Source organism: Myotis daubentonii, chromosome 10 (genome assembly GCF_963259705.1).
Source record: "Myotis daubentonii chromosome 10, mMyoDau2.1, whole genome shotgun sequence".
In the NCBI taxonomy this organism is placed as follows: domain Eukaryota; kingdom Metazoa; phylum Chordata; class Mammalia; order Chiroptera; family Vespertilionidae; genus Myotis; species Myotis daubentonii.
The window spans coordinates 27,415,831-27,442,280 of NC_081849.1; the positions used below are offsets into that span (position 1 = coordinate 27,415,831).

Sequence of the window (26,450 nt, forward strand, 5' to 3'; positions counted from 1 at the left end):
GATGCCCTTACAGCTGCATCCTCCCTGCCCCGTCCCCTCCCCTCCCGCCCTCCTTTCTGTGCCCCACCTTCCCCAGTAATGAGCCTGGCTTCTGTCTCAGTGCACATCCGCACAAAACGTCCAAGCGCAGACCCCGCAGCAGTTACGACCAACCAGCTGCACCACGGAGCGTGTTTCCTCCGACATTTGCAGAGACGCCCTCCTGTCCCAGGCCCTTTCCCTCCGACCTTGTCAGGGGCACATCTCAGAGATGCTGTGTATGTTCCCTCCTGGGCCCCCATGCTGACAGTTCAGTTTACTGTGGCAAGAGTCCTCTGGCAGGTCACAGTTCTGAAAGCTTTAGGCGAAGTGGTTCTCAACTCTCTGGCCCTTTAAATACAGTTCCTCATGTTGTGACCCAACCATAAAATTATTTTCGTTGCTACTTCATAACTGTAATGTTGCTACTGTGATGAGTCGTAATGCAAATATCTGATACGTAGGATGGTCTTAGGCGACCCCTGTGAAAGGGTCGTTCGACTGCCAAAGGGGTCACGACCCACAGGTTGAGAACCACTACTTTAGAGGGATCCGAGGAGTCATCTTGTTATTAGCAAGAAGCATTTTCTTAAGACACTCTGGGTTGGAAGACAACTAGTTCCCAAAATTAATGTTGATTTCTCTTGTTGGATTGGAGCCATTTTTTCTCGGTTTGGTGCATCTGTTCTCAGTACCCACGTGCACCCCTGATGTTCCACACCTTGCCTATCATACCCGTAATCAAGTCTGCTTCAGTTCCTCCTCAACAAGATCACTGAACTCTGTGCTGTATTTAGTCTTATAGTTCCATTTCCTCTGCAGAAACCCTTATGTGTTTGAGAATCACTCATTTTCACCTCTTCTGACACATATGACTTCAGTATAATATCAGTTCCTTCAACTTGAATTTTGCTCTGACGCCCTTATCTTTTCTTAAAAGTAAGCTTGAGACTGTTTTACGAAGAGAGACAAACCTACAGATTATAAACTCAGGACACGTTGTCAGCTTTGCTGATCTCGGCCACACACTCAGCCTTCTGTGCACAGAACCCCGCTCTTATCCCCTCAGGCGGCCTGCCCTCCCCCACTTACCATCTTCCCTGGATAGGTAACCCTGGCATACCCATCGCCACACACCCTCCCCTAACACACCTCCCAACACAGCCATCCCCCAGCATGTCCATGACACAGTCACTTACCTACTTCTTTTGTGCAAATAAGACCACAGATCTGGAGGCTTCTGAAATATTATTACTGCTATTTATTAAGAAATTCACTGGCAGGGAGAAATGAAAGGAGTGTCACTTAATCTTAATTCTTAAAAAAAAAAATTAATGGCCTGTTTTACACATAAGCACAGTCCATGAGTAATTCCTACCCTACATCCTTCCAGAAACTGTATTTGGAATCCACAGAGGGAGGCCGTTGTCCCCAAAGTATATATAGTATATATCTTAAACCTGGTTCAAGGTTTTTTGAAAACAGGGTGAGTCACAGTAAACAAGATAAGAACATACCTGGTAGATTATCTATCTATCTATCTATCTATCTATCTATCTATCTATCTATCTATCTATCTATTATCTATCTATCTATCTACCTACCTACCTACCTACCTATCTATTATCTATCTATTATCTATCTATCATCTGTCTGTCTGTCTATCTATCTATCTAGTTGGTTATAATACATAGATTAAAAGAAAAGGAGTCACAGTATTTGTTCCACAGAGCAAAGAGGGTATGACACAGAGAGTAAATAATTGAGGATACTTATAGTTGAGTTAACTTCCAGAATCTATGACATAAGCTTCTTCTGATTTGAGGGGGTGGATTTTCCTCATCTTTCGCAGCAGACACATCCCCCAGAGCCCATCCCACCCTGAGGGGCACCCAGTGTCTCCTGGCCTTCTACCACCGCCCCCTGAGAGACAGCCTGTCCCGTCCTCACACATCTACTGGACAGGGGTTCAGGAGGCGCAGGGTAGCTCGGAGACTCCTAACTGCATGTTCTCACTGAGGATGCTGCCTTTGGGGGGTCAGCCTTGCAGGTTCACTTCAGACTTTATTTCAAAACATGCACATGAGGAGTCAGAGCTGTCCATGTTTCTATTCCTTCCATTGTCATTAGCCTCCTGATTTAGATTAGACCTAGTGGTTTCATAACTGTAATATTGTCAGAGAAAGAGTCAGATGATTTTGAGAGATATGTTTTTACTTGTTTTTGTTTGTTTGTTTTGTTTTGCAAGGGAGTACAGCTTGGGAAGAGCTGGGCAGCTTATAAGGAAAAGCAGGATAGGTCTGTTCCTCCCAGCACGCAGAGGTTTCAGGACGGCCCTGTAATCCCGGCCTCTGGGTTTACCGTTTACGGGCAGAGCAAGCTTTAGAGAAGGGGAGCTTTTCCGGGCCACCCGGGGTGCTGGCAGAGCCCAAGTTGCTGAGGCAGATGGCGAACTAAGTTTTTCTGTTTCTAATGGAGATTTATGGAGCAGGTTGGGCAGGAGGTGGGCAAGTAAGCAAAATGACCTGTTCTACATGTCACTCTCTCACATTTTGTCAGCACATTATTTCCAAAAACCTAATTTGTCATTGCCAGCAGAGAATTCTGAATCAACTTCTCCATCACAGTCTGATATTAATGTTCATAGGCCCATTGTTATATTATTGGTAATATTGGTAAGTTTTATGGAATCATATAAAAAGTAAGACATCAAATAATTTTCTTTATATTAAATTTCATCATGGCAGCTGTTTTAGGAAAATCTTTGTACTTCTTAAATTTCAGGGGAAATTCATTCTCACGTTTAATTATAATGATCACAGTTACGGATTGAGTAGGGACACCATAGAAGGCATCGCCAGAGACGGGTTAGCCAGCTGTGTTCATATGGAAATAGAAGTAAGTGTCTTTCTTCCAATCAACTTATCGTTAATGTGTGTGTGTATTCATATTTGGGGTGGCACCCTGCTAGGCACAAGAGGAATGCACACGGATGCGCGAGATTTTAAGTTTACAATTAGTATGTGGGAGGCAAGACACATGAAAATTAAATGACAGGAATTAGATTCCAATACAAGAAGTGTACTACTCATAATGTATGCATTTATTAGGAGTAAAACTGCCGCTCTGGGTTTATTTTCTCAGCCATTTTCTCACTAGGTTATCCTCTTGCCTCTGGGAGCTTGGGCTGAGTCTCTGTGAAGTGATATTGGGTAAAGCCTGATCCTCACAGGGAGTGGAACTGGTGCCCTGTCCCCTCAGGGCGGTGGCAGCCTGCAGGGACCTCGTTCCCTCATTCTCCGTGCGGACGTGGGGACGTGGGCTCTGCTGCCACTTGACTCCGCCGGTTCACCGGTTGGGGTATTTTCATTCTCTTAGCAAGTTAGACTTGCAGGATTCAAAGGTGGGGGGGCATTCTCTCTGCCCCGATACCCCTTCTCCCTGCACTAATCTTCTGTATTAATACACAAGTTTCTCCGAAGTGAAGATTCAAAGGAAAAGCATGAATATTCCACTCATGTGTTTTTAAAAATATGGCCTTATTAACTGAAAGGCTAAAGCCGGGGCGGGGGTGGGGAGGTGCGAGCAGGCTAAATAGCCATCTCAGATGGTGAGTAAAGAAAAATGGAATTTATTTAAGGAAAGGGGATGGGGATGGAGCTTTCCAAAGAGAAGGGCCAAAGGGTATTGGGTCCATGATGGCAGCACAAATCTACTTAGGAGAGTGACACAAGGAAGGGCATAGAAGAAGCAACAGGAGAGCCTAGGCTGGGCTGCCTGCGCTCACTGAGAAGTCTGAGAAAAGGAGACAGGTTCAGGGGGGTAGCCCAGGATGAGCTGCTGCTGCCCATTGCTTCCCTGGTTGCAAGTCTCCTGGGGTCCCTTAGAGGTTGGGGGATACGTGCCTGTGGGGGAAGGAGAGGGGGCAGAGTGGCAGGGGCGTGCTCCTTGGAGGGAGAGCGCACACTGGGCCCTTTGTCCTGAGCGTATTTGTCTCTTTCCTGCAGGTGGATCTCTTAGGGGAGGTCTCAGGGGAGGGTCCCAACCAGTGGTTCTCAACCTTCTGGCCCTTTAAATACAGTTCCTCATGTTGTGACCTGACGACAAAATTATTCTCGTTGCTACTTCATAACTGTAATGTTGCTACTGTTATGAATCGTGATGTAAATATCTGATCTGCAGGATGGTCTTAGGCGACCCCTGTGAAAGGGTCGTTGGGCCGCCAAAGGGGTCGCGACCCACAGGTTGAGAACCACTGCAATAGACCATTCATCAGCTTCCAGGTGTGCTCTTTCAGGGGCGTGGTCTCCACTGACTGGTCGGTGCCAGGGCCGCGGTCATTAGTCAATGCAGCTGGTCCCGAGGCAGCCAGGGCACCACTTGTCTGGTTGTGCTGCTTTTTTCTGCCTGGAGCTGAAATGCAACTGAGGCCTAGATGTTGTCTTTAGAGGAGACGGCCTAACCAGTGATAGGAAAGGTCAGGGGTCCAAACCCTGTGACCAGTGCTATGCTGGGGAGGGTAGGTTACCCTGGGGGCAAGTGCTTGTCTCCTCTGCTTTGCCCCTTGCCAGGCATCCGGGGCTTTCTGGCCCACTGTCCTTGCTCTGGGGGTCTAACATTTTTGGAGTCAGAAAAAATATCTGTAATAAACATTATTCCATTAACCCAAACTTAACAGAAAACTAAATCTGGGCACGCCTGGTATTCCTTTCCTATTGACTCAGTCTGTTTCTTAAAACTTCACGGAGCAGGAGCCGTGGTCCCCTCCGGCTCCAGGTGTGGGTGTGCGTGTCCCAGCTTCAGGGAACCCTCCCGCTTCTCCCAGCTCTTTACCTTCCCCAACTTCAAATCCTGCTCGCCCTGTCGTTCTGCATGGGATTGGGTTTGCATTTAAGGAGGTTTTCATTGTTTTTATAAAAGGCCTTTTTTAACAATGTCTTCCCTGGACAAGGAAGAGGTGAAAGTTGATGCATTTTTAAGGCCCAGAACGCCCCAGCTCCCTGCGTCCACCTGTTGGCAGTTCAGCGGTTCTGAGTGTGGCTCCTGGTTTCCCACTTTCCTCCCTGGGAGCTTTTTCCTGCTCGTTCCCAAGAGGTTGAGTCCGTAAGTCAGGCTTTGCTCCCAGTCCTCTCCACGAACGCACTTTCCCAACTGCTCTCGCCATGGACTCTTAGAAGTTGTTTTTGAAAAGAGCCTGTTTTTCTTCCCCTGAATTTTTAAAACAAAGATTTTGAGCACTGGGTGAAACTGTTGGTGAGAGGACTGAGCTGGAAGGAGCTGCGGGTCCATGAGAGTAACTCTCTCATTTCCCTGATGAGGAAACGGGCTCAGGTGAGGGTTTGCACGGGTTCGCGGGAGCTAACACCTCCACCTGCGCTGCTTCCCGCTGTGGGCGTGGGTATCGCGGGGTCTGGAGCTGGGCCGTCCTGTGCTCTGGGGAGAGGCTGTGACAGGAGCCCGCCAGGCTGCTGGCTGGTGGAGGAACCGGAAGTGTCCCAGGGAGATGACAAAAGGGAACAGAGGAGCCTTTCTCTCTGGTAAGATCTCTGTCCTGACGCTGCCAGGAGGCCTTTGAACTGTAGAACTGAAGTCACTCTTCAGTAATAAAGAAGCAGTGCTGCCCTGAGTGTACCTATGCGTACAGGCCGTTTTCTTTGTGGACAGTCATGTTCATTGGAATGATTAGTTTGAGGATACCAGGTAGAATGAATTCTTATATTTCCAATGATAATTTAATATTTGATGAAGAGGGAGCAGTAATGAAAATCCAATCTCGAGATATGTATAGGGAAATAATTGCTAGTTATTTCTTATTATAAAAGCAATTCTTCAATGTAATATTACTTAGTATACTTTGCGTTTTCCGACATCTCCAAAATTATTTCTAAATCCTGTCTCTGTGTCTAACTTAGTACCCTTTTTCAATGTGCAGGGTGTAAGAAGTTTGAAGCTCACCCATTTTGAACCTCGGTATATCCTGGTGCTGCCCCTGAACAAGAAAAAATATGAGGGCCACCTGCGGAGAAAAGGGCTCTTCAGTCGTGTAGAGATTGATTTTGCTGTCTCCAGAGTGGACCATTACATTCAAATTAATCAGAAATTTCCAGGATTTTTTGATGCAGTGATCAATGCAGGTTGGTAACTTGCAGCAAAGTTTTATTTCTGAAGGTCACTGGGGGCGCGGGGAATCGGCTTACAGTGCATTGTTATTGTTGGCTGAGTGCAGCTACTTGTGGTTGTAGGCCGGAGGCCGTTTCCTTGTTGGCTCCCTGCCAGGAGTTGTCCTCAGTCCAGGGCTGTCCCAGGTCCTGTCCATGTCGTGGGGCCATCCTAGGACATTGCCTGCCATGATATTCATAGACTTAAAGGGAGCTAAAAAATCGTTACCGTCCGCAGTTGCCAATTGGCGTATGTTGATAGGATTCTGGTGCTTTAAAGCACACTCTCTCTTTGCCACAGATGACCTGGATGCTGCCTACCAACAGCTGAGCCAGCTGGTCCAGGAGTACCTTGGCCTGGGTCAGGACACCGCCACAGGTTTGGCTCCGCCTGCAGGTACAGTGCTAGCCGCTTGGTGCCAGAATCTGTGTGCGAGGAGAGGAAAACAAATCTTTGAGTAGTTGAGTACTATCAACCAGGCTCAAGCTGCGTGTAGCTCCTTAATCCCTACCCTTCCCCTGGGGCCATCCTCCCCACAGACGGGCAGCGTTGAGGGAGCCCCCTGGGCCTGTCCCTCTGCTTGTCTCGATGGCCACAGGGGAACCCAGGGGACTGCCCTTCAGGGATGTGCGGGGCAGAGCCTGGGAGGCTGGCAGTGCACCAGGCTGGTCAGCCTCACGGGTCAGAACTTTGCCTTCCAGAGGTTTGGCTCCCATAGGGTCCCTCGAGAATGTGTTCTGCTTGGCAGGTTTGTGTTCACTGTTGTTTTAGTCCAAGAGGTTTCTCTGCGTCGCCCTAGCCCTCAAAAAGTGGCACCGCAGCGTGTAGCGGGAAGGCGCGGGTCAGAGCCTGCGAGCCAGCCCTGGCCCTGCCGCTCCCCGGGCAAGCTGCCCACTGTTCTGAGCCTCAGGTTCCTGCCTTCCAAATGGACTGAGGGCTCCCCACGGCCTCATGGGTCGGGTGTGAGCGGCAGTGATGTGGGATATGTGAGTGCATCTCCTCGGAATCTAGGATTCTAAAGTTAGAATTTTCCAACCTGAGTCATTTGAAATGTATTTATAAGGTTCCCCCAGATCTACCTCGTACTCACTAGGATGACTATAACAAAAACCAAAACACACACAAAATATGTTGGCATGGATGTAAAGAAATTGGGAATGTAAAATGGTATAGCTGCTCTGAAAAACAATATGGTGGCTCCTCAAAAAATTAAAATTAGAATTACCTAAAAAAATAGAAAAAGGAAAAAAAATAGAATCACCTTGTGACCTAGAAATTCCACTTCTGCGTATATGCCCCCAAAGAACTGAAAGCAGAGTAGTTGAAAGCAGAACAGATATTTGTAGGCCTGTGGTCATAGCAGCATTGTTTACAGCAGCCATAATGGGGAAGCTACCCATTGTCCATGGAAGGGTGAATGGATAAACAAAATGTGGCGTATGCCTGCAATGGGACACACTTCTTCCTTAAAAAAGAAAGCAATTCTGACACCTGCCACAACATAGGTAAACCGTGGGAACATTATGCTACGTGAAATAAGCCAGACACAAGAACACAAATACTATATGATTCCGCAGATAGAAGGTGAACTCCTTAAAGATTGAATGTAGAAGAGTGGTGGCCAGGGGCTGGGGACGTGGGGCGGGGTTTCCGTTCCCCAAGAGGAAAGGAGTTCTGCAGCTGGGTGGTGGTGATGGTGGCACAGCACTGTGAGTGTACCGAACGCCAATGACTTGTGCTCTCTCAATATGGCTAACCTGGTACATTTTATGTGACGTGTTATTTTACCACCATAATAAAGACAAGGTGCCACCAATGGGCGGAACCACATTCCCAAGTTGCTCATTGTGAACCACTAACTGGAGACTTGGCTGCTGTGCGGATGCCCACAGCTTGGTGTACACATGGTTTCTGGCCTCCGTGACTCTGCCCAGGTAGGACAGGGCCAGTGCGTCCTGCCAGGCGGGGGCAGAACGCTCCCGAATCCACCAGTGGTTCGCAACCTTGGCTGCACATTAGAATCATCTGGGAATCTTTTTAAAATCCTCATTTCTGGGCCTCATCCTCCCCAAAACAAACAGAATTTCCGAAGGATGAGACCCAGAAATCAGGATTTTAAAAAGATTCCCAGGTGATTCTAATGTGCAGCCAAGGTTGAGAACCACTGTCTTAGAGGCAAGTAAGGAGGGGACGATCTGCTCTCTGTAGTGCCCCTGAGGGAAGTGTGCCCTGTGTGAAACAGGCAGGAGCGGAGGCGTGGAGGGCGGGCTCCGTCCACAGTCCCGGGGCGTCGGTGTGTTTGCGTCAGGCAGCGGCTCTTCAGCACCTGTGCCCCCCCCCCCCCAGCAGCGCAGGCTATCTAATGAGGCCTCCGTAGCTTGATGGAAGTTTCTCTTGAGGAAATCTGGCTCCCTTTGCTTTAAATCCTTGCCGACCCAGCAGCCTCCTCCTGATCTTTAATTTGGTCCCCTGGGTGGACCTGTCCCGGTGGGGGCTGTCCCTTACGTTAGAACACCCTGCCCCGATCCCTGAGCCAGGCCCATCTCCCATTGCAAATTAATAAATTGGTGTCCTGGCTTTTAAATCAGCCCCTTGTGGGTTTGGATAAACACGAGTCAGTCCCCGAGCCTGACCAGTTCTGAGTAAGGATGGAAAGTGCGCTTCTGGATCCGTGGCTCTGGGGCACCTCTGAGTGGCGGTGCCTGTGCAGGACTCTGTCTCTGACTCAACAGCCAGGGGGGCAGCAGGGGAGGGAGGGGAAGAGCTATAGGGGGACAGCATGTGTGCGCGCGTGTGTGTGTGGGGGGGGGGCGGTTCATCTCCATCGTTTCTTATTCTGCAACTGCCAGAAACTCTCACTGTTGCATGCAGTTGCTATTCAGGAAATTAATAGACCAGATAATGTGTGCGTAGGAAAATGGACTCCCATTTTCAAAGGTATAATAAAACTTCATTTTTTTGCACTAATTAGGTTAGCCCTGTCTGACTTAATGAAAAGTATGAATTATAGAATTTGTAAGTTCTCAGGTCATTTCATAACTGTAACAGGGCCATCCAGTTCTTGACTAATCGAATTCCATCTTTCCCAAAGCAGATGGGAGTGTTTGTGATTAATATATCAAATCACTAAACCCAACAGCCCCTGTTTTTCTGGCAGGTTTAGTATTTTAGAATAAAATATGTTTTTCTTAAGATGCCACATACTTTCTTATTTATAGTTAATTTGTTGGGGGAGTTTTTATTTCTCAGTTGATGGTTTAAGGATGGATTTGACTTTTTTGTGGAGCCTAAACATTATTCAAGTGAGTATTAAAAAATTCTCATTAACATTGTCCATTTTCTAAGCTTTTATAGTGTCTCTAGTGGCCCAAGAGTAGAGCCAGGGGCCTCTGAGATTCACAGCTGAAAAGTATTGCCAGGTGTTTACAGGCTCACTGAGGGGGCGGGGCTAGGTGTTTACAGGCTCACTGAGGGGCGGGCGCACCACAGCTACCACCAGGTGAAGGTCAGGACTCCATCAGGGTCATTGCCACAGGCCCTGCTGGCTCTCACCTGTTTGCCTGGCACTCTGATGTTAATTTCCTTAGTTTAGGTATATCTATATAAATGTTTATACTAGTATTACTCATATAAGTGGGACCCCAAGAAACAAAAGTTGATAATTCAGTATAGTGGAATATTTTATATATATAATTGAGCTAAGAAGGTAAGAAAGTGAAAAATATAAGATCCTGTGAAAGACAGTTTTGTCTGAGCAATTAGAAATGGGACTAAAAGTAGGAATCCTTAATTTTGTATTCTCAATGTCACCAGTAATAATTAATTTAGAGAAATCACTTAAACACCCATTTCTTTTTTAAAAAGTCAACTCATGTAATATTATGGAACACTTAGAATCCAGTCTTCCGAGCTGAGGTGTGCCCAGCTGGTTAGAGCATCTAGATTACATGTTAGTACACACAGGAATCTGATGGCCAACAGCATTCTTTCCATAGAAACAGGGATCCTGTATCAATGCAAACTGGAAATTATTCCCAAATATTTGATATTATAATAGACTAGACATATTATAATGGATTCATGCACCCGTGGGGTCCCTCGGTCTGGCCTGCAGAGATAGGGCCAAAACCATCAGTCTGACATCCCTGAGGGGTCCCGGAGTCAGAGAGGGCACTCTGCAAAGTTGCTGTCATTCAGCAGCTCCTATGTCAAGCATCTGCCCCCTGGTGGTCAGTGCATGTCATAGCTACTGGCTGGTCAGCTGGTTGGCCAGTCACTTAGGCTTTTATATATATAGATTTTATCTCTGGCAGTTCTATGTTGTTTATTTGTAACTGAGAATGCAGTTTTAATTCCTTTTCTTAAACAATGAAAGTGGCACAAAGTGGTAAAAGTAAGCCCCAGATTATAATCCTGAGCTGATAGCAGGCCCATCAGAGTGGCTCCAGAAAGCTAAACCTGCAGCAGAGGAGCGACTAGCTGAATTTTTATTCCATGCAGGTATAAAATGGTGACTTTAGGTACAGAGTAATTATAAAACCTCGAGATCTTTAGACCTACCATTAATTAAAAGTGTGTAGCAATTAAAATACACAGTTATCTTATTTTTTTTCCCTATAGCAATGCAGGTAAATATTTCTAAACTATAAAGACCAAAAAAGCCGAGTAAACAATATAACTTCTATAAAATTAGGAAAAACTCACTATATTCACAATTCAGTGTAAGGGATACCTTTACCCTCCATATGTCTCCATACAGCCCATTTCTTCCAGTAAAGCTTGTCTTTTCCTTTTTTCATTTTTAATGATTTTAGAGAGAGGAAGGGGGAGAGAGAGAGAGAAGCATCGATTTGTTGCTCACTTATTTGTGCGTCCATTGATTGAGTCTTGTATGTGCCATGACCAGGGATCAAACCCACAACCTTGGTGTATCAGGATGCCAGCTGAGCAGGGTAACCAACCGAGCTACGGGACCAGGCTCTAGCAAAGCTTTTTAAAGAGCCGGTCCAACTTCCACCCTGCATGCTCGCTATAGAGATCATACCATGAAATTATATTTGCAAGTCATTCAGAATTCTGACTAATGATGGAGGAAATTGGTGATGGCGATGAGCAAACAGGCGAAATTGGTCAATTTGCCAGTCCATAAAGTGGTGCGTTATCTCGAATAAAGGGTATGGCATCATTTGACAAATTACATGAACAGTTAAGCTGTGGAAGTCGGGGAAATCCTGCATGTCTGATTGCAGGAAACCAGGAAGACTTAACCTCAGCATTGGGTTTCACTCTTCTTATATTTTTCTAGATTTCTATGTGGTAAAAAGAAATAACATAAAACATGCCATTTTAACCATTTTAAGTATACAACTTAGTGTCATTAATTACACTCACAATGTTGCCTAACCATTACCACTACCTGTTTATGAAATTTTCCATCACCGCAAACAGAAACTCTGTATCCATTCAGTAATAACTCCTCCCGGGACTTGGTAACCGCTAACCTATTTTCTGTCTCTATGAATTTGCCTATTCTAGATGTTTTCACTGTTATGATATTTGGTTTTAACCTGTTTCTTGACTAAATTTGTGTTCTAATTTATAAGCGATGTAAACTAGGGAGATAAGAATGATGATCAGGGCATCCCCCCAGACACCCTACCAAGAGGCAAGCTCTTCCCCTGTCCCCACCCCCTTCCACAGAGACGCCTGGTTTGAGGGCATGTGGAGGATGTGCACCTACACTACCTGGGGCAGTCCAAGCTCATACCCTGGGACCACCTCGGGGGCCTGACTTGTTTGGTCTCCCCCAAAGTGAGCTGAGGCTAGTTTCTTCAGGGCTGTTCTAGGTTGTGCTACCTCTGAGTGATAGCATGGTAGAGCCATGTCCTTAGACTGGCTTAAGGTGCTATAGGGACACAAGAGAACAGCGAGCCTTTATACAAAACATCTATCTTTATTGTTGAAAGTATTACAGATCTCCCCCCGCCTTTTTTTCCCATTGGTCCCTCCTCCCACGCCCACTCCAGGCCTCCATCACATCTTGTCTGTGTCCATGGACTATGCATATCCTATATAATAAAAGGCTAATATGCAAAATGACCAAACGGGGGAACCACCAGTTGCTATGATGCACACTGACCACCAGGGATCAGATGCTCAATGCAGGAGCTGCCGCCTGGTGGTCAGTGCGCTCCCATAGGGGGAGCACTGCTCAGCCAGAAGCCAGGCTCACCAGCGGGCTCACAGTTGGCGAGCACAGTGGTGGTGGTGGGAGCCTCTCCCGCCTCTGAGGCAGCACTAAGGAGCAGCGAGCCCGGCTTCTGGCTGAGTGGCACTCCACTCCCCGCGTGGAGCGGGCCTAAGCCGGCAGGTGGACATCCCCTGAGGGGTCCCAGACTGCAAGAGGGTGCAGGCTGGGCTGAGGGAATACCCGCTCCAACAGTACATGAATGTCATGCACCTGGCCTATATGCATATAAGTTCCCCAGTTAATCCCTCCCCACCCACCCACCCCTGCCTTCCCTCTGAGATGTGTCAGTCTGTTCCATGCTTCTGTGTCTCTGGACCTATTTTGTTCATTTGTTTCTTTTATTCATTAGATTCCAAATATGAGTGAGATCATGTGATGCTTGTCTTTCTCTGACTGGCTTATTTCGCTTAACATAATACTCTTCAGGTCCCTCCAAGAGATCTGTCTCAAAGGGTATGAGATCCTTCTTTTTTACAGCTGCATAGTATTCTATGGGGTAAATGTACCACAACTTTTTTTTATCTACTCATCTACCGAAGGGCACTTGGGCTGTTTCCAGATCTTAGCTATTGTAAATTGTGCTGCTATGAACGTAGGGGTGCATACATTCTTTTTTATTGGTGTTTTGGATTTCCTAGAATATATTCCTAGAAGTGGGATCACTGTATCAAATAGAAGTTCTATATTTAATTTTTTGAAGAAACTCCATACTGTTTTCCAGTCTGCATTCCCATTAGCAGTGTACTAGAGTTCCCTTTTCTCCACATCCTTGCCAGCACTTGTCATTTGTTGATTTTTCACTGATAGCCATCTGACAGGTGTGAGGTGATACCTCATTGTTTTAATTTGCATCTCTGATGATCATTGACTTTGAGCATTTTTTCGTATGTCTCTTGGTCATCTGTATGGCACTTTGGAGAAGTGTCTATTTAGGTCCTTTGCCCATGTTTTAATTGGATTGTTGTCTTCCTTTTGTTAAGTTGTATGAGTTCCTTATATATTTTGGAAATTAACCCCTTTTCAGATGTATCATTTGCAAATATGTTCTCCCATTCACTGGGCTCCCTCTTCATTTTGTTGATGGTTTCTTTTGCTGTGCAAAAGCTTTTTATTTTAATGTCGTCCCATTTGTTTGCTTTCTCCTATTTCCCAGATGTATTGCCAAGCATATTGCTACAAGAAATGTCTGAGATTTTGCTGCCTATGGTTTCTTCTAAGATTTTATGGCTTCACGACTTTTAAGTTTTTAATCCATTTTGAGTTTATTCTTGTGTATGATGTAAATTCGTGGTCTAGTTTCATATTTTTGCACGTACTGGTATCTGTTCAATTTTTCCAACACTATTTATTAAAAAGACTGTCTTTACTCCATTGTATGCTCTTGCCTTCTTTGTGAAATATTAATTGAGGGTAATGGCTTGGGTCGATTTCTGGGGTCTCTATTCTGTTCCATTGACCTATATGCCTGTTCTTGTGACAAATACCACATTGTTTTGAGTACAGTGGCTTTGCGGTATAACTTGATATCTGGTATTGTGATTTCTCAACTTTGTTCTTCTTTCTCAAGATTGCTGTGGCTATTCGGGGTCTTTTTTGGTTCCATATAAATTTTTGTCTAGATCTGCCATTGGTATTTTAACAGGGATTGCATGGAAAATATAGATTGCTTTGGGTAGTATGGACATTTTAATGATGTTGATTCTACCAATCCATAAACATGGTATATTCTTCCACTTGTTTATATCTTTCTCTATCTCTTTTTTTAATGTCCTGTAATTTTCCAAGTATCAAATAGCAGTTGGATATTTGATACTTGGAAAATTATCTCCTTGGTTAAATTTATTCCTAAGTATCTTAATTTTTTGTTGCAGTGGTAAATGGGATTGTGTTTTAGTTCCTCTTTCTGAGAGTCCGTTATTGGTGTATAAAAATGCCATCCATTTCTGAGAGTCAATTTTGTATCCTGCTACATTGCTGAGTTCATTTATTAAGTCTAGTTGTTTTTTGGTGGAGTACTTTTTTGGTGGGTCGTTTTTGGTGAGTTTTCTATGTACAGCATCATGCCATCTGCAAATAATGAGAGTTTTACTCCCTCCTTTCCAATTTGGATACCTTTTATGTTTTCTTCTTGCTTGACTGCTGTGGCGAGGACTTCCAGTGCTATGTTGATTAGAGTGGTGAAAGCGGACATTCTTTTCTTGCTCCTGTTCTTAGGGAAAATGGTTTAATTTTTGCCAGCTACTGAGTATGATGTTGGCTGTAGGTTTGTCATAGATGGCCTTTATCATGTTGAGGTATGATCCCGCTATTCCCACTTTCCTGAGAGTTTTTATCACAAAAGGGTGTTGGATTTTGGCGGATACTTTTTCTGTGTCAATTGAAATGATCATGTGATTTTTGTCTTTCATTCTGTTTATGTGATGTATCACGTTTATTGAAAGCCATTTCGGATGCCAGGGAAGACTTGGAGGGAAAAGGGTAGCCCCGGGGTGAGGTGGGGTGGCCTCCTGAATGGGAGACCCTGGGGAGCAGCACCTCTGAGCCATGGGCCGGAGGGTTCTCTGGGATCTACGCCCTCCTTCCTTCTGCCACCCAGCACTTGTTCCCTGAGCGCTGCAGAGCTTCATGCACCTGCTGGGGTTGGTGCGCCGGCGCCTCCCACAGAGCGCGGTGTCTCCGAGGGGCGCCAGTAAACAAGGGAACCAACCGAGGGACTTTGTTTGGCTTAGACGCCCATCTCCTACTTCCTGCCCCTGAAAGCAGCCTGGCCTGCAAGGTGGGGAAACGTAAATCTCATTCACTTAGCAAATGTTCTTGCCACTCTCAGAGCTGGATATAAATGTTGGTTCTGCGAGTAACCTCTTTATGTTTATTCAGTAAAGTGCATGTTTTCAGTTGACTAAAGAAAGTTGTTCTAAATCCCATTAACTCCCCCCAGAAGCAGGGATGGTTGTATGCTTCTCTATGTGCAATCTCATGCTTGCCATGGGCCTGGGTGCAGCAAAGGGCAAGGTGTTTTTTGTGATTAACTTCTGAAGAGAGTCTTCGTTAACATCTTTTTATATCAAAGCAGGAGACCCCTCGAACAAGAAGACGCCCTCCGGGGTCCCAGCACACCTGGTTCCCTCCCCCCGGCGCCTGGCAAAACTGCAGGCGGACGGCCTGGCCGCAGAGCGTCTCTCTGGGGGGCAGGTCCCTGAAAACCAGAACCAGGAGCTGAGTCCGGGGGGAGCCACCCCTCAGGGAGAGCCTTCTCCCCGTGGTCACATCGGCACTGAGGCTCCTGCACAGCCCGGCTCCTCGGCTCTGAGCATCCCCCCGGAGGCCCAGGCCGCATCCCCAAACCAGAAGGAAGGCGATGCGCCACAGTCACCTCTTTCCTCAACAAGAACCACCACAAACCCCCCTGAAAACGAGGCCGGGACATCCGAGCCAGTAGCAGGTGAAGGAGGGCAGGGCCCCCCTCGGCTCCCTGACCCACCTCCAGCCCCCAGCCCTCCGCCGGACCAGAATGAGGAGTCGGGAGAGGTCGAGGTGACCCCCACCGACCCACCCTCGCCCGAACCTCCACAGGGGCCTGGCCCGCCACCCCTCAGCCCCCAGAGAAGCCCGGCTGAGGAGACCGAGTCAGCCGATCTGCCACCCGGCAGTTCCCATCATGACCCCCCAGGACAGCCGTCCGACCCCGAAGGGGCTCTGATGCTCCAACCGTCGCTGGGAGGATCTCAACATCCCCTGGAGGGGGGAACCCCAGAGGCGGAAGTCAGGGTCAGCACTCCTTTCCCAGGACCGCCGCCACCCCAAGATCCAGGAATCAGCAAGCAGCCCCAGGACAGGGGAGACCCAGCGGCTTTGCTTTCCAGAAGCCGACTGGCCCCCAGCAGGCTGCCCCAGCCGCGGGTCCTCGCTCCCCTCCAGAGCCCGAGGCCCTCACCCCGACTCCCCTCACCCCGCGCAGCCGCAGATCAACCCAGGACGCCCTCTCCGAAGCCTCCACCAGCTCAGGAAGGGGACCCCGGCAAACTCCCTCTCATCAGCCCCCCAAATTCCAAACCACCACCGCACCTGAGCCCCCATCCGGGCCACAGTCCTCAGCACGTCCAGGAGGAGAGCGTCCGGGAGGTGAAACTCCCTCTGATCAGCCCCCCCATCCAGGAGCACACCCCCCAGCCGGCCCCTGATCTGCCCCAGGAAGAGGAGGCCCCCGGGGTCAGGCTCCCTCGCCTTCCCACACCCCTGCCTCAGAACCGGGGGCCCCGTCATCAGGCAAGGCCTGCCAAGGAGAGGCAAGCACCCCAAGGTGGCCGCTCCTCCAGCAAGAAGATTCCAGATATGCAGGCATCACCCCCAAACCAAGAGCCCGTGCAGCAAGCAGTAGCGAGGAAAAAAAAACTCGCTGCCCAGAGAGGGACAGCTAGAGGACCAGCACACCTGACAGAGGTGCCGCCCGCAAGCCACCAGACAGCCTTGCAGCCAGAATCCCAGAGCAGACCCACCGGCCCAGAGACCGCCGCCGCCCCTAACCCCAGCCCTCCTCGGAGCCCTCAGAGGAGCCAGAAAAGCAGAGCCCACTCCCCAGGGATTCCTGAGCCACCCCATGCTGAGCCAGCGCCTGGGGATCCCGGATTACAGGAACAGGAAAGGGGAAAAGTGCAACATTCCAGAAAAAAGGCCCATGCCAACCTCCCCCCAAATGACCTGGTTCAGAAGGTAGCTACGTCCACCAAAGGGCCATCTTCGAAAAGAGAGCGTGCTGGAGGGCTCTCTCAAGAAAATAAAGCCACCCTTGGCAGTGATCGGCCCAGCCGGGAGGGTCCGCTGGCCCACGGGAGAGCTCCCCGCCATGCACAGTCCACTGCGGGCGGTCCCGCCTCCGCGGGGCGTCCAAGGAGAAAAGAGGCTCATCACAGGGGAAGGTCTTGGAAGGGAGAGCCGGCGTCAGACCTCCCGGAGCAGGATGTCTCGGCACCCACCCCGCAGCCTGCCCCAGGGACCAGCGAGGCCAGAGAGCACTCTGTCCAAGAGGACGATGCTTCCAGGCAGCAAACCAACGAGAAACACACCCCAAAACACGAAGGGGCATCCCACGACAGAAACCCTGCTGCACCCCAGAATCCAGTGCCTGCTGAGGAGCAGGGTGGCCGGCAGGAGAGGCTGCGAACCAGGGGCAGCCAGAGCACTAAGGTTTAGCAGTGCCAGTGCCCAAAGAAGTGCTGACCCAGGACCCCAGGATGGAGAGCGTGGCCAGGACGCTGAGTTCACACCCAATGTCCCTCTGCAACCCGAGTCGTCCAAGAAGGGCCCGCCCGCACCATCCAGTCCAGCCACTGGGTTCTTAGAAGACACCCAGTCTTTGCCCTTCGGTGCCTCTTTTGTGGCTGGTCATTGCAGCCTGGAAGAGCAGCCCTTATAAAGAGAGACACCAGCCGACAGCGCTGGGCATGGCGGTGTCAGCAGGAGCCCTGGTGTCCAGATGCGTATGAGCCCAACAGGAGTCAGCTCGGGGGAGACGGTGCTGTGTTGCCATTAGGTTTTGTTCTGTTCCTTAGAAAAGCCGCTTTTAGATTGGAGCACTCCCCTGCCTCCTACATTACTGAGGGGTCCGGGAGCGGGAACCCCGAGGAACGAAGCCTCTGCAGTGTGTGGCTCTCGGTCTCTCCCACGTGCACAGTTGACACGTGGGAACCTTCGGAAGGCCAGAGGACACGATCTCCTTGCGCGTGACCCTGTGACGCAACATTTCAGATCCCGTTGGCACATACTGCTTTAAACTGACTTTTGTTTGAAATGTATTTCAAAATGAATACCTTCCTCCCTCTCTGAATAGGAGCCTCTTGTAAATTAGCTCACGCCTTCATTATGCCCAACCATCTGGTTGAATCCGTTAAAAGAATTGGGGGGTGGGGGGAGCAGGGGTTCAGGCGAGTTCGTTTTCATGTATTCAGACCATCAGGATTCTTTGCTGGCCAGTGACAGGTGTCCAACCAGAGCCAGCTTATGTGAATGTCTTGGACGGGAGTGGAACGTCTCACACAACCAAACTGTGGGGAGGGCGGAGGTGCAGAGAGATTGGGAACCAGCTGTTGGACATAACCTGTGCTCTTGTCATCTGCATATTTTGTCATCTACTGATTCTTGTCTCCTGGCCCCTGGCCACCTGGACTCTCATCGCCTCCTGGACTCTCGTCAGTTCTCCTCTCTGTTTTCTCCTCCGTGTTGCCTTTATTCCCTTTGATACTAATGACTGCATATCAGTTTCTGCAGGTGGCAGGGAACTCGGCCACTAACAAACACCTCTCAAGTTTTCATCTCATCTCATCTAACAACTGGCAGCTCCCACTACTAGAAAGGGATCAGTTCAAGTGTTCCTTGATCATAAGATTTTTTTTAAAGTTGAGGGAAAGACTCTGGCCCAGCTTGGGTCAGGCTCATTCTTAAACCAGTCTACTCTGTCATATTGAGACCTACCCATTGTGCCCACTCCTGGAGGGTGTGGAGTCTGCATTCCCAGAAAGAGGATATTGTGAGCGAAGCAGCCAACCCAAGATTCAACTCTTAAAAAGTTGCAAGATACTTACTGCAGGCTTATTATACTGGGTATACAGAGGCATGCTAAGTTGTGTTTGGCATTCTGTATTTTAAGGTGTAATTGATGACTAAATGCCTGTATAAATGTGTCTTCTCTTACACAAAAGGTATGCATCCACAAAATTGAATGTATGTCAAATGGTATTTCAAGGGCAGTAGAGGAAATTGATTTTTTTTCCTATATATGTTTTGATTGATTTGAAAAAGAAAGGATGGGAGAGGGAGAGAGAGAAACATTGATGAGAGAGAAACATCAACATCAATCGCCTGCCTCCTATACTCCCCCTACTGGGGATCAAGCCGGCAACCTGGGCATGTGCCCTGAGTGGGAATTGAACCAGTGACCTCTTGGTTCATGTGTTGATGCTCAACCACTGAGCCACACTGGCTGGGCAAGATATTGATATTCTTAAATTCATGACGCAACTATCCTCTTGTCAAACTAAAAGCCTGTGTTATACTGGTAATTACCCTCTGATTTATCTGGTTTGTCCGAAATGAAAGTAAGAAGGTGAATTTTAACATTTTTATTGTGTTAGTTTATTCAAGAAGCATTGATTACCTCCTATGTGCCAGACACTGTGATAGTTGCTACATATAGTGAGATGATGAGGACACTTCAAGGAGCTTGCACGTCAGCAGAGGAGACAGGGTTTGTTACAGCACCATGTGACTTGGGCAGCTGGAGGCCTGGCAGAATCTAGGCTAAGTTCAGCATCACGTAGGCAAGAAAATTATTTACTGATTTTTCCAGAATGTCATAAGGATACCAAGAAGGGCACTGAATTCCGCCTGGAATGTGAAGATTGAATCAGGAAACACTTCGAAGAGGAGGTGGTCCTTCAGCTAAGTCCCCAAGGTTGCAGAATTAGTCAGCAGACTGATGGGAGAGAGGGAAGGTTTCTCAGAAGAGCAAACAGCATACACAGGAGCAAGCACAGCATATTCTAACGATCCACATGCTGGGAGAGCCCCAGGCATATGTAAGTTCAAAGGGCCTTCTGTGCTATGCCAGTGAATGTGGAGCTTGAGCGTCAACAATGAGGTTACGTTTTTATTTTAGAGGCATCTGTTTAGAGATGGTATAGGGGATGAATTTGAGTAAAGCAATGTCGGAGGCAGGAAAAATGGCTGAAAAGCTCTTGTACTAGTCCTGATCAGACAGTAAGGGCCGGAAATAAGGCCTTGTGGCAGGAATGGAGAGTCAAGAGTTATTTGGGTTAGGTGTATGGGAAGGGCAGATTGTGAAAGAGCAAACAGCATACACAGGAGAAGGCACAGGAGGAATGCCTGCTGTTTGTCCCATTCCTGCTGCTTATGAGCTGTGTATGGGACATTTTGGTGGCACCAACACCTCACTTAGGTGAACAGTTTAAAATGTCCCTTGATTTCCTCGTTGTGCAACTGTTTTGGAGGCTCCTCAGTGCATTTGGGTTGCATTTTCATTGGGGTAGCAATGGAGGGAGAAGCCAAATTTCTCTCCACTTGATTTGAAGGGAAGCTCGGGCCTCCTTCCTGGGGTCAGTGATAGAGTATGTTTTAGTGTGTGTTTGTGCTTCTGTTTGGTGGCACAGTGTCTCAGATTCAGTGCAGCTGGACAGCATTTTGTCTGTGGTCCAAGGGAAGGAGTCGAGAAGATCACCGGCTCCTCTCTGATGAGACGTTTTTACTGCTATTACTGACTTTCTTGGTGTAAGGATAGCAACTGCTTTTTGATGGCAGAATATAAATATTCAAAAACTGTCATTTTCTATCTACATTGATAAAATTCATATCACTTCCATTCGCTACGTTTCTCAGCAAAGCTATCTCTATAGGGAAAATTATGGACTTTAGACATTCTGTTAGCTACTGTCATTCTCAGTGTTTGAAAGGAAGTCTGGCCGCTAGTATTCCAATCCACAGAGAGAATAGTTCCACTGGACACATGGGAGCCTTCTTCAAATGTATGAAGAGCTAAGTCAATTATTTTTAGGTTTCAAAATATAATTGGACAAAGGACGTGATTTGTTAATTCATAACAGAGGAAATAAAAAGAACCAGTAAATATGTCAAAAAGTACTTAACCTCTCTATAAGTTAAAACCAAATAGACATTTTTTGGGTACCAAACTGGCAAAGAGGGAAAACTAATACCTGTTCTTGGTGAGGCTAAGGGTAAGAGCGCTTTCTGTGTCATCATTCGAAAGTAAATTGAGCCCTAGCCGGTTTGGCTCAGTGGATAGAGCCTCGGCCTGCAGGACGACTGAAGGGTCCTGGGTTCGATTACAGTTCTAAGGCACATGCCTGGGTTGTGGGCTCAATCCCCAGTGTGGAGTGTGCAGGAGGCGGCTGATCAATGATTCTATCTCATCCTTGATGTTTCTCTCTCTCTCTCTCCTTCTCCCGTCCTCTCTGAAATCAATAAAAATAAAAAAATAAAGTAAATTGGCACAACTTTTCTGGGGACAGTTTTATATCTGTCAAAACCTTAAAAATTGTTCATATCTTGAACCTTATAATTCCAATCCAAGAATTATAAGGAAATCATTTATATACAAGGATGATCATATTAATGTCTTTATTTAAAAAATCTGAAAATAACCAAGCCATCTAATGGATTTTAAAAATAAGTTTTAGAAACATGCTATGGTACAGCCCCATGCTAGAATGCTGTGTTGCCTTTAGAATCATGCTGTAGAGGACTATGGAGAAGAGGAGAATATTTGATCCTCCAAATTTCACTTCAGATAATTGCGCTATTTGCATAGTGTCAAGGACAGTGTGTCTAAGTGAATTTAATTAGTTGCTTAGTTCAATTTGAAAGACATAATTCTAGAAATCACTTTTCTTTACTGATCAGGCATTACTGATAAGAAGAGCCTATTTCTTTGTGTTGATGATAGATAAATAATGTTAGAAGACCAAATCTTAATCTTAAAAGTGATTTTGAGAGCGTAGTGTTGATTAGGAAAGCTGAAGACCTTTTTAAAATATGTTTTTATTGATTTCATTTTTTAAATATATTTTTATTGATTTCAGAGAGGAAAGGAGAGGGAAAGAGAAATAGGAAATCAGTGATGAGTGAGAATCATTGATTGGCTGCCTTCTGCACACCCCTTTCTGGGGATTGAGTCTGCAACCCAGGCATTTGCCCTTGACCAGAATCAAACCTGGGACCTTTCAGTCCACAGGCCAGCTGCTTTATCCACTGAGCCAAACCAGCTAGGGCACCTTTTTATTATTAGTATTATCATTATTAAAGATTATAAATTTAGAAGCTCATGAATTCAAATAACACTAAATGTCAAAATATTAATTGGAAACTTCAGTTCAGTATGGCCTAGCTGTGTGAACTTGGGTAAGTACAAAGTTCTCGCGTGGAAAATGGAGGTGGTAATATTAGCTGTCTCCAGATTATTGTGAAGATTAAATGAGTGAATATATTGGAAAACACCCAGAACAACGCCTGACACATAGTAATGCTGATATTAGTGTTTGTTAGTATTAACATGTAAGCAGCAAAACAATTTTTTTAAGAACTTAAAATTTTATTTTTCAATTACAGTTTACATTCCCTATTTGTTGTAGTAGTTTCCGGTGTACAGCATAGTGGTCAGTACTTTACAAAGTGCACCTCTGCTATTTCCAGTGCCCACCTGGCTGCAATATTATTCTCTGTGCTGTACTTTATATCCGGTGACTATGTTGTAGCTACCAATCTGTACTTCTTAATCTCTTCACCTTTTTCATGCAGTCCCCAGGCCCCCTCCCCTCTGGCAACCATCAGTTTGTTCGCTGTATCTATATGTCTGTTTCTATCTTGTTTATTCGTTTTATTTTATTCTTTAGATTTCACATATTAGTGAAATAATCTGGTATTTGTCTTTCTCTGACTTATTAGCATAATACCCTGTGGGTACATCCGTGCTGTCACAAATGGTAAGATTTTATTCTTTTTATGGCCAAGTAATATTCCATTGTGTATGTGTACCACAACTTTTTATCTACTCCTCTGTTGATGAGCACTTGGGTTGTTTCCATATCTAAAAACAAATTTTTTTAAAAACAAATTTTTTAAAGTAGCATTTTATCATTAATCAGAATAGGACAATAACGGTCAAACTAGGTGTAAATATTTGGCAAATGGGAGACTCATCTCTGAAAATCCTTTTAAAAACATGGACAACCTTGACTGAATTAAGGAGCTTAAGCAGAATTAGAATAACATTAGAAAGAAACTGTGATTCAGCAAAATATTACTTAGCTCAAGAGATTCTTCATGGGCTTTCACAGGCAGCACTGAAACTCGTGATGCACACAGAAAAGCCTTCTAAAGCAGCGCCTGGCACATAGGACATGCTCAATTAGTGTTAACTATTATTTTTACTACTATTATTTACTTACTGATCAAAACAAAGGCACTTGTATGTTATGTTTCAAATGGCAGATGCTGTCAAGTTGCTTGACTCAGGAATAAACTACCAGATAGGGGGCATTTCTGTCTGTTGTGGGGTGAGACAGACGGGCTTCTACATGCTACCAAATCTAAAGACCACCAGTTTCCAAAGGAAAAAAATACAAAAACAAAGTGAAAAAGGGCAAAAAATAAAAAATGCCTTTGTTAAAGGTATTGACCAGTGAAACATCTTTGAAAGAATTGTTTTTGAAGACTGAGCCCTTATCAAGGGAAGACCACACTCACCCCAGAAGTAGGGGTTTGGGTTAGATAAAAATCACATCAGAACTTGAGTTATCAAACAATATTGCTCAAAGGAGAAGACACTTTAGTGTGTATTCAGCTCCCTCAAGGTTTCTATCCTTTTTCCTGCCAATCATCGCTATTCTTTCTTCTCTTCCCTTTCCCAAATTCTACACACATCTAGGTCTTATGTATCACGTTTCGCCTCTTGAAATTTACCTGTCCTGTATGGTATCGCCTTCAAGATGTCAATTAATTGCTGCATAATGAACTCATCCGTTTTAAAGAACTGAAATTCAGGGGACTTTTGTTACATGTTTTAGTTAGGACATTCTGAATACAGTGTCCAAACAGTGACCCCTAGTTCAGCTCTCCTGAAGGCATTCCAGGTACAAAGCTTCTACTTCAACGAAGGACGAAGTTCAGCGGCAAGAAACCCTTTCTGTACCTCACCCTGTCTGTGTGAGGATGCACTTTCACACACTTCCCTTCGCCCTGATGGAGAGCCTGTCCTCTGTTTAAATGGCCGATTATGCCTTTGATTGGACACTCAAGAATAAAGTACTTTACTGTTAGAATAGCTTAATTGGTATATTCATTTTACCATCTGTAACATGAGCATTATTACTGCATTTCCTTGGACTCACATGGTAGCTTTCTACTTTAAAAGCTTATTTTACTATGGAAAATTATTACGGATATTATGTAAAATGATTATTTTTCTACTTGCTATCATTTCTTATAAGCACAGATCTATAAGACCTTTAAGATTTAATTCTGTCCTGAAAAAATAGATTCTTTTGGTGCCTTCAGTTTTGTGGTCACACTTCCTAATGAACAGCTTTTCCCTTAACTTTCCACTACAAATTATGTAACTGTCCTACTAAAAATAAACATTTTTCATTGCATAGCAGATTTTGGCTCTTTGTTTGGTCCTTTTTATGGTTACATATTTCAGCATTGAGACTCTTTTGCAAGGATTTTAAAGGTATTTACATTTTATATAGGTATGCCTGTTTAATCATGATAAGTATAAATTACTCTTGTTAGTTAAAAAATTGCACACGGTATTTTTATTACCTAATGTTATTAGTGTAGCCTCATTATTACCTACATAAACATGTTTTCTAAAAGCTCCATTTGAGTGGTAAAAAAAGTGAACAATATGGAAATCATCGGGCTGGCTGAGAACTTTTGTCTGAAAATTAAGGGCTATTTCCAAGCCATACATTTCCAAGTGTCTTCAAAGAGAAACTCTAGTAGGGATTCACTTTTTGCAATGCTTTATACAAATGGTAAAAATGTGTATTTAGCCCTGCTGGTGTGACTTGATGGTTGAGCGTTGACCCATAAACCAGGTGAGGGCACATACCCGGCTTGTGGGCTTGATCCCCTGGGGGGAGGGGGGGGTGCAGGAGGCAGTCTATCTATAATTCTCTCTAATTAGTGATGTTTAATCTCTCTCTCCCTTTCCCTTCCTCTCTCTGAAATCAATTAAGAATGTAAATTTATATTTAAAATGGTTAAGTTTCTTGTTTTGGGGCAAGAGAGTGACTCAGTTATTTTGCTGTACATATAACCTCATTAATATAGAAAAATTGGTTATTAAAATAGTGATTTTTGGTTTTCAAAATACAGTTGATCCTTGAACAACACATGGGTTAGGGGGCACTAGCTTCCCGTATGGTCAAAAAATATATGTATAATTTCTTATTCCCCAAAAGCTTAGCTACTAAGCCAACTATAGACCAGAAGCCTTACTGATGACATAAACAGTCGATTAACACATATTTTGTATGTCATATGTATTATATACTGTATTCTTATGATAAAGTAAGCTATATAAAAGAAAATGTTATTAAGAAATCATAAGGAAAATACATTTACTGTATTTATTGAAAAAATACACATATAAGTAGACCCTACAGTTCCAATCCGTGTTTTTCAAGGGTCAACTGTATTCACAATTTGACCCCTAGATTCTTATTTTATTACTAGTTATTGACATGGCTATGGGCCTGTAGTATTAGATCATCAGCATCTTTTATTTTCTACTTTCTTTTATAAAGTAAAAGGCCTTGTTTAGACTGCGTGATGATATGATATTAAACACACGTACAAATGTTTTATTCTTAGGAACATGGCTTCTACTGCATTTATTACTTAGGTTGGATTCTATGCTCATTCTTTTTAAACAGTTTAGATAAATATTATTTTAATTCACTTGACTGCAAGAGAATATAATTCTAATTAAAAGGTCTAAGCTATTTAGAATTAATTTGAGATGTAGTTACAGATATTTCATTTATATTTTCCTGCATATGGTAATGGCACAAATCCATAAAATAACTTTAAAATTTGTCATGCATCATTAAATTCACTTATACTTCATTGGAGCTGTTTAAATAAATTTAGCCTATATACTGAAGAACTTGGTATTTTTGTGTACTGTAAAGTAATTTTTATCTTTTTAATGTTGCCTCAAGGTACTTTGAATAAGATCCCATTAAGAAACTTTGTTGTAGGGTATTATAATATTGGGAATTATTGTGTGTGTTTTTAATTTTTTTTGTTGTTGTTAATCCTCCCCTGAGGATATTTTTCCCATTGAATTTTGCACAGAGTGGAAGGGAGGGGGAGAGTCAGAGAAACATCAGTGTAAGAGAAACACATCTATTAGTTCCCTACCACACGTGCCCCGACCGGGGCCTGGAACTGAGCCTGCAACCCAGTTATGTGCCCTTGACCAGAATCA

At 45.3% G+C, this 26,450-nt stretch overlaps 1 protein-coding gene across 2 annotated transcripts in view; it reads left to right on the top strand.

Annotated features, from left to right (window-relative positions):
- LRGUK (leucine rich repeats and guanylate kinase domain containing) overlaps positions 1–26,450 on the top strand; it is a 102,979-nt gene that overhangs the window by 51,161 nt on the left and 25,368 nt on the right. The window contains exons 13-16 of one of the 2 annotated variants that reach the window (XM_059711821.1): positions 2,803–2,916; positions 5,951–6,152; positions 6,478–6,573; positions 15,498–17,857. In XM_059711821.1, the coding sequence (XP_059567804.1) occupies positions 2,803–2,916; positions 5,951–6,152; positions 6,478–6,573; positions 15,498–17,617 (2,532 nt within the window). In that variant the 3' untranslated portion in view covers positions 17,618–17,857. Of the gene's footprint in view, positions 1–2,802; positions 2,917–5,950; positions 6,153–6,477; positions 6,574–15,497; positions 17,858–26,450 lie in introns of those variants that run through there. The other variant, XM_059711822.1, reaches the window with a different exon arrangement.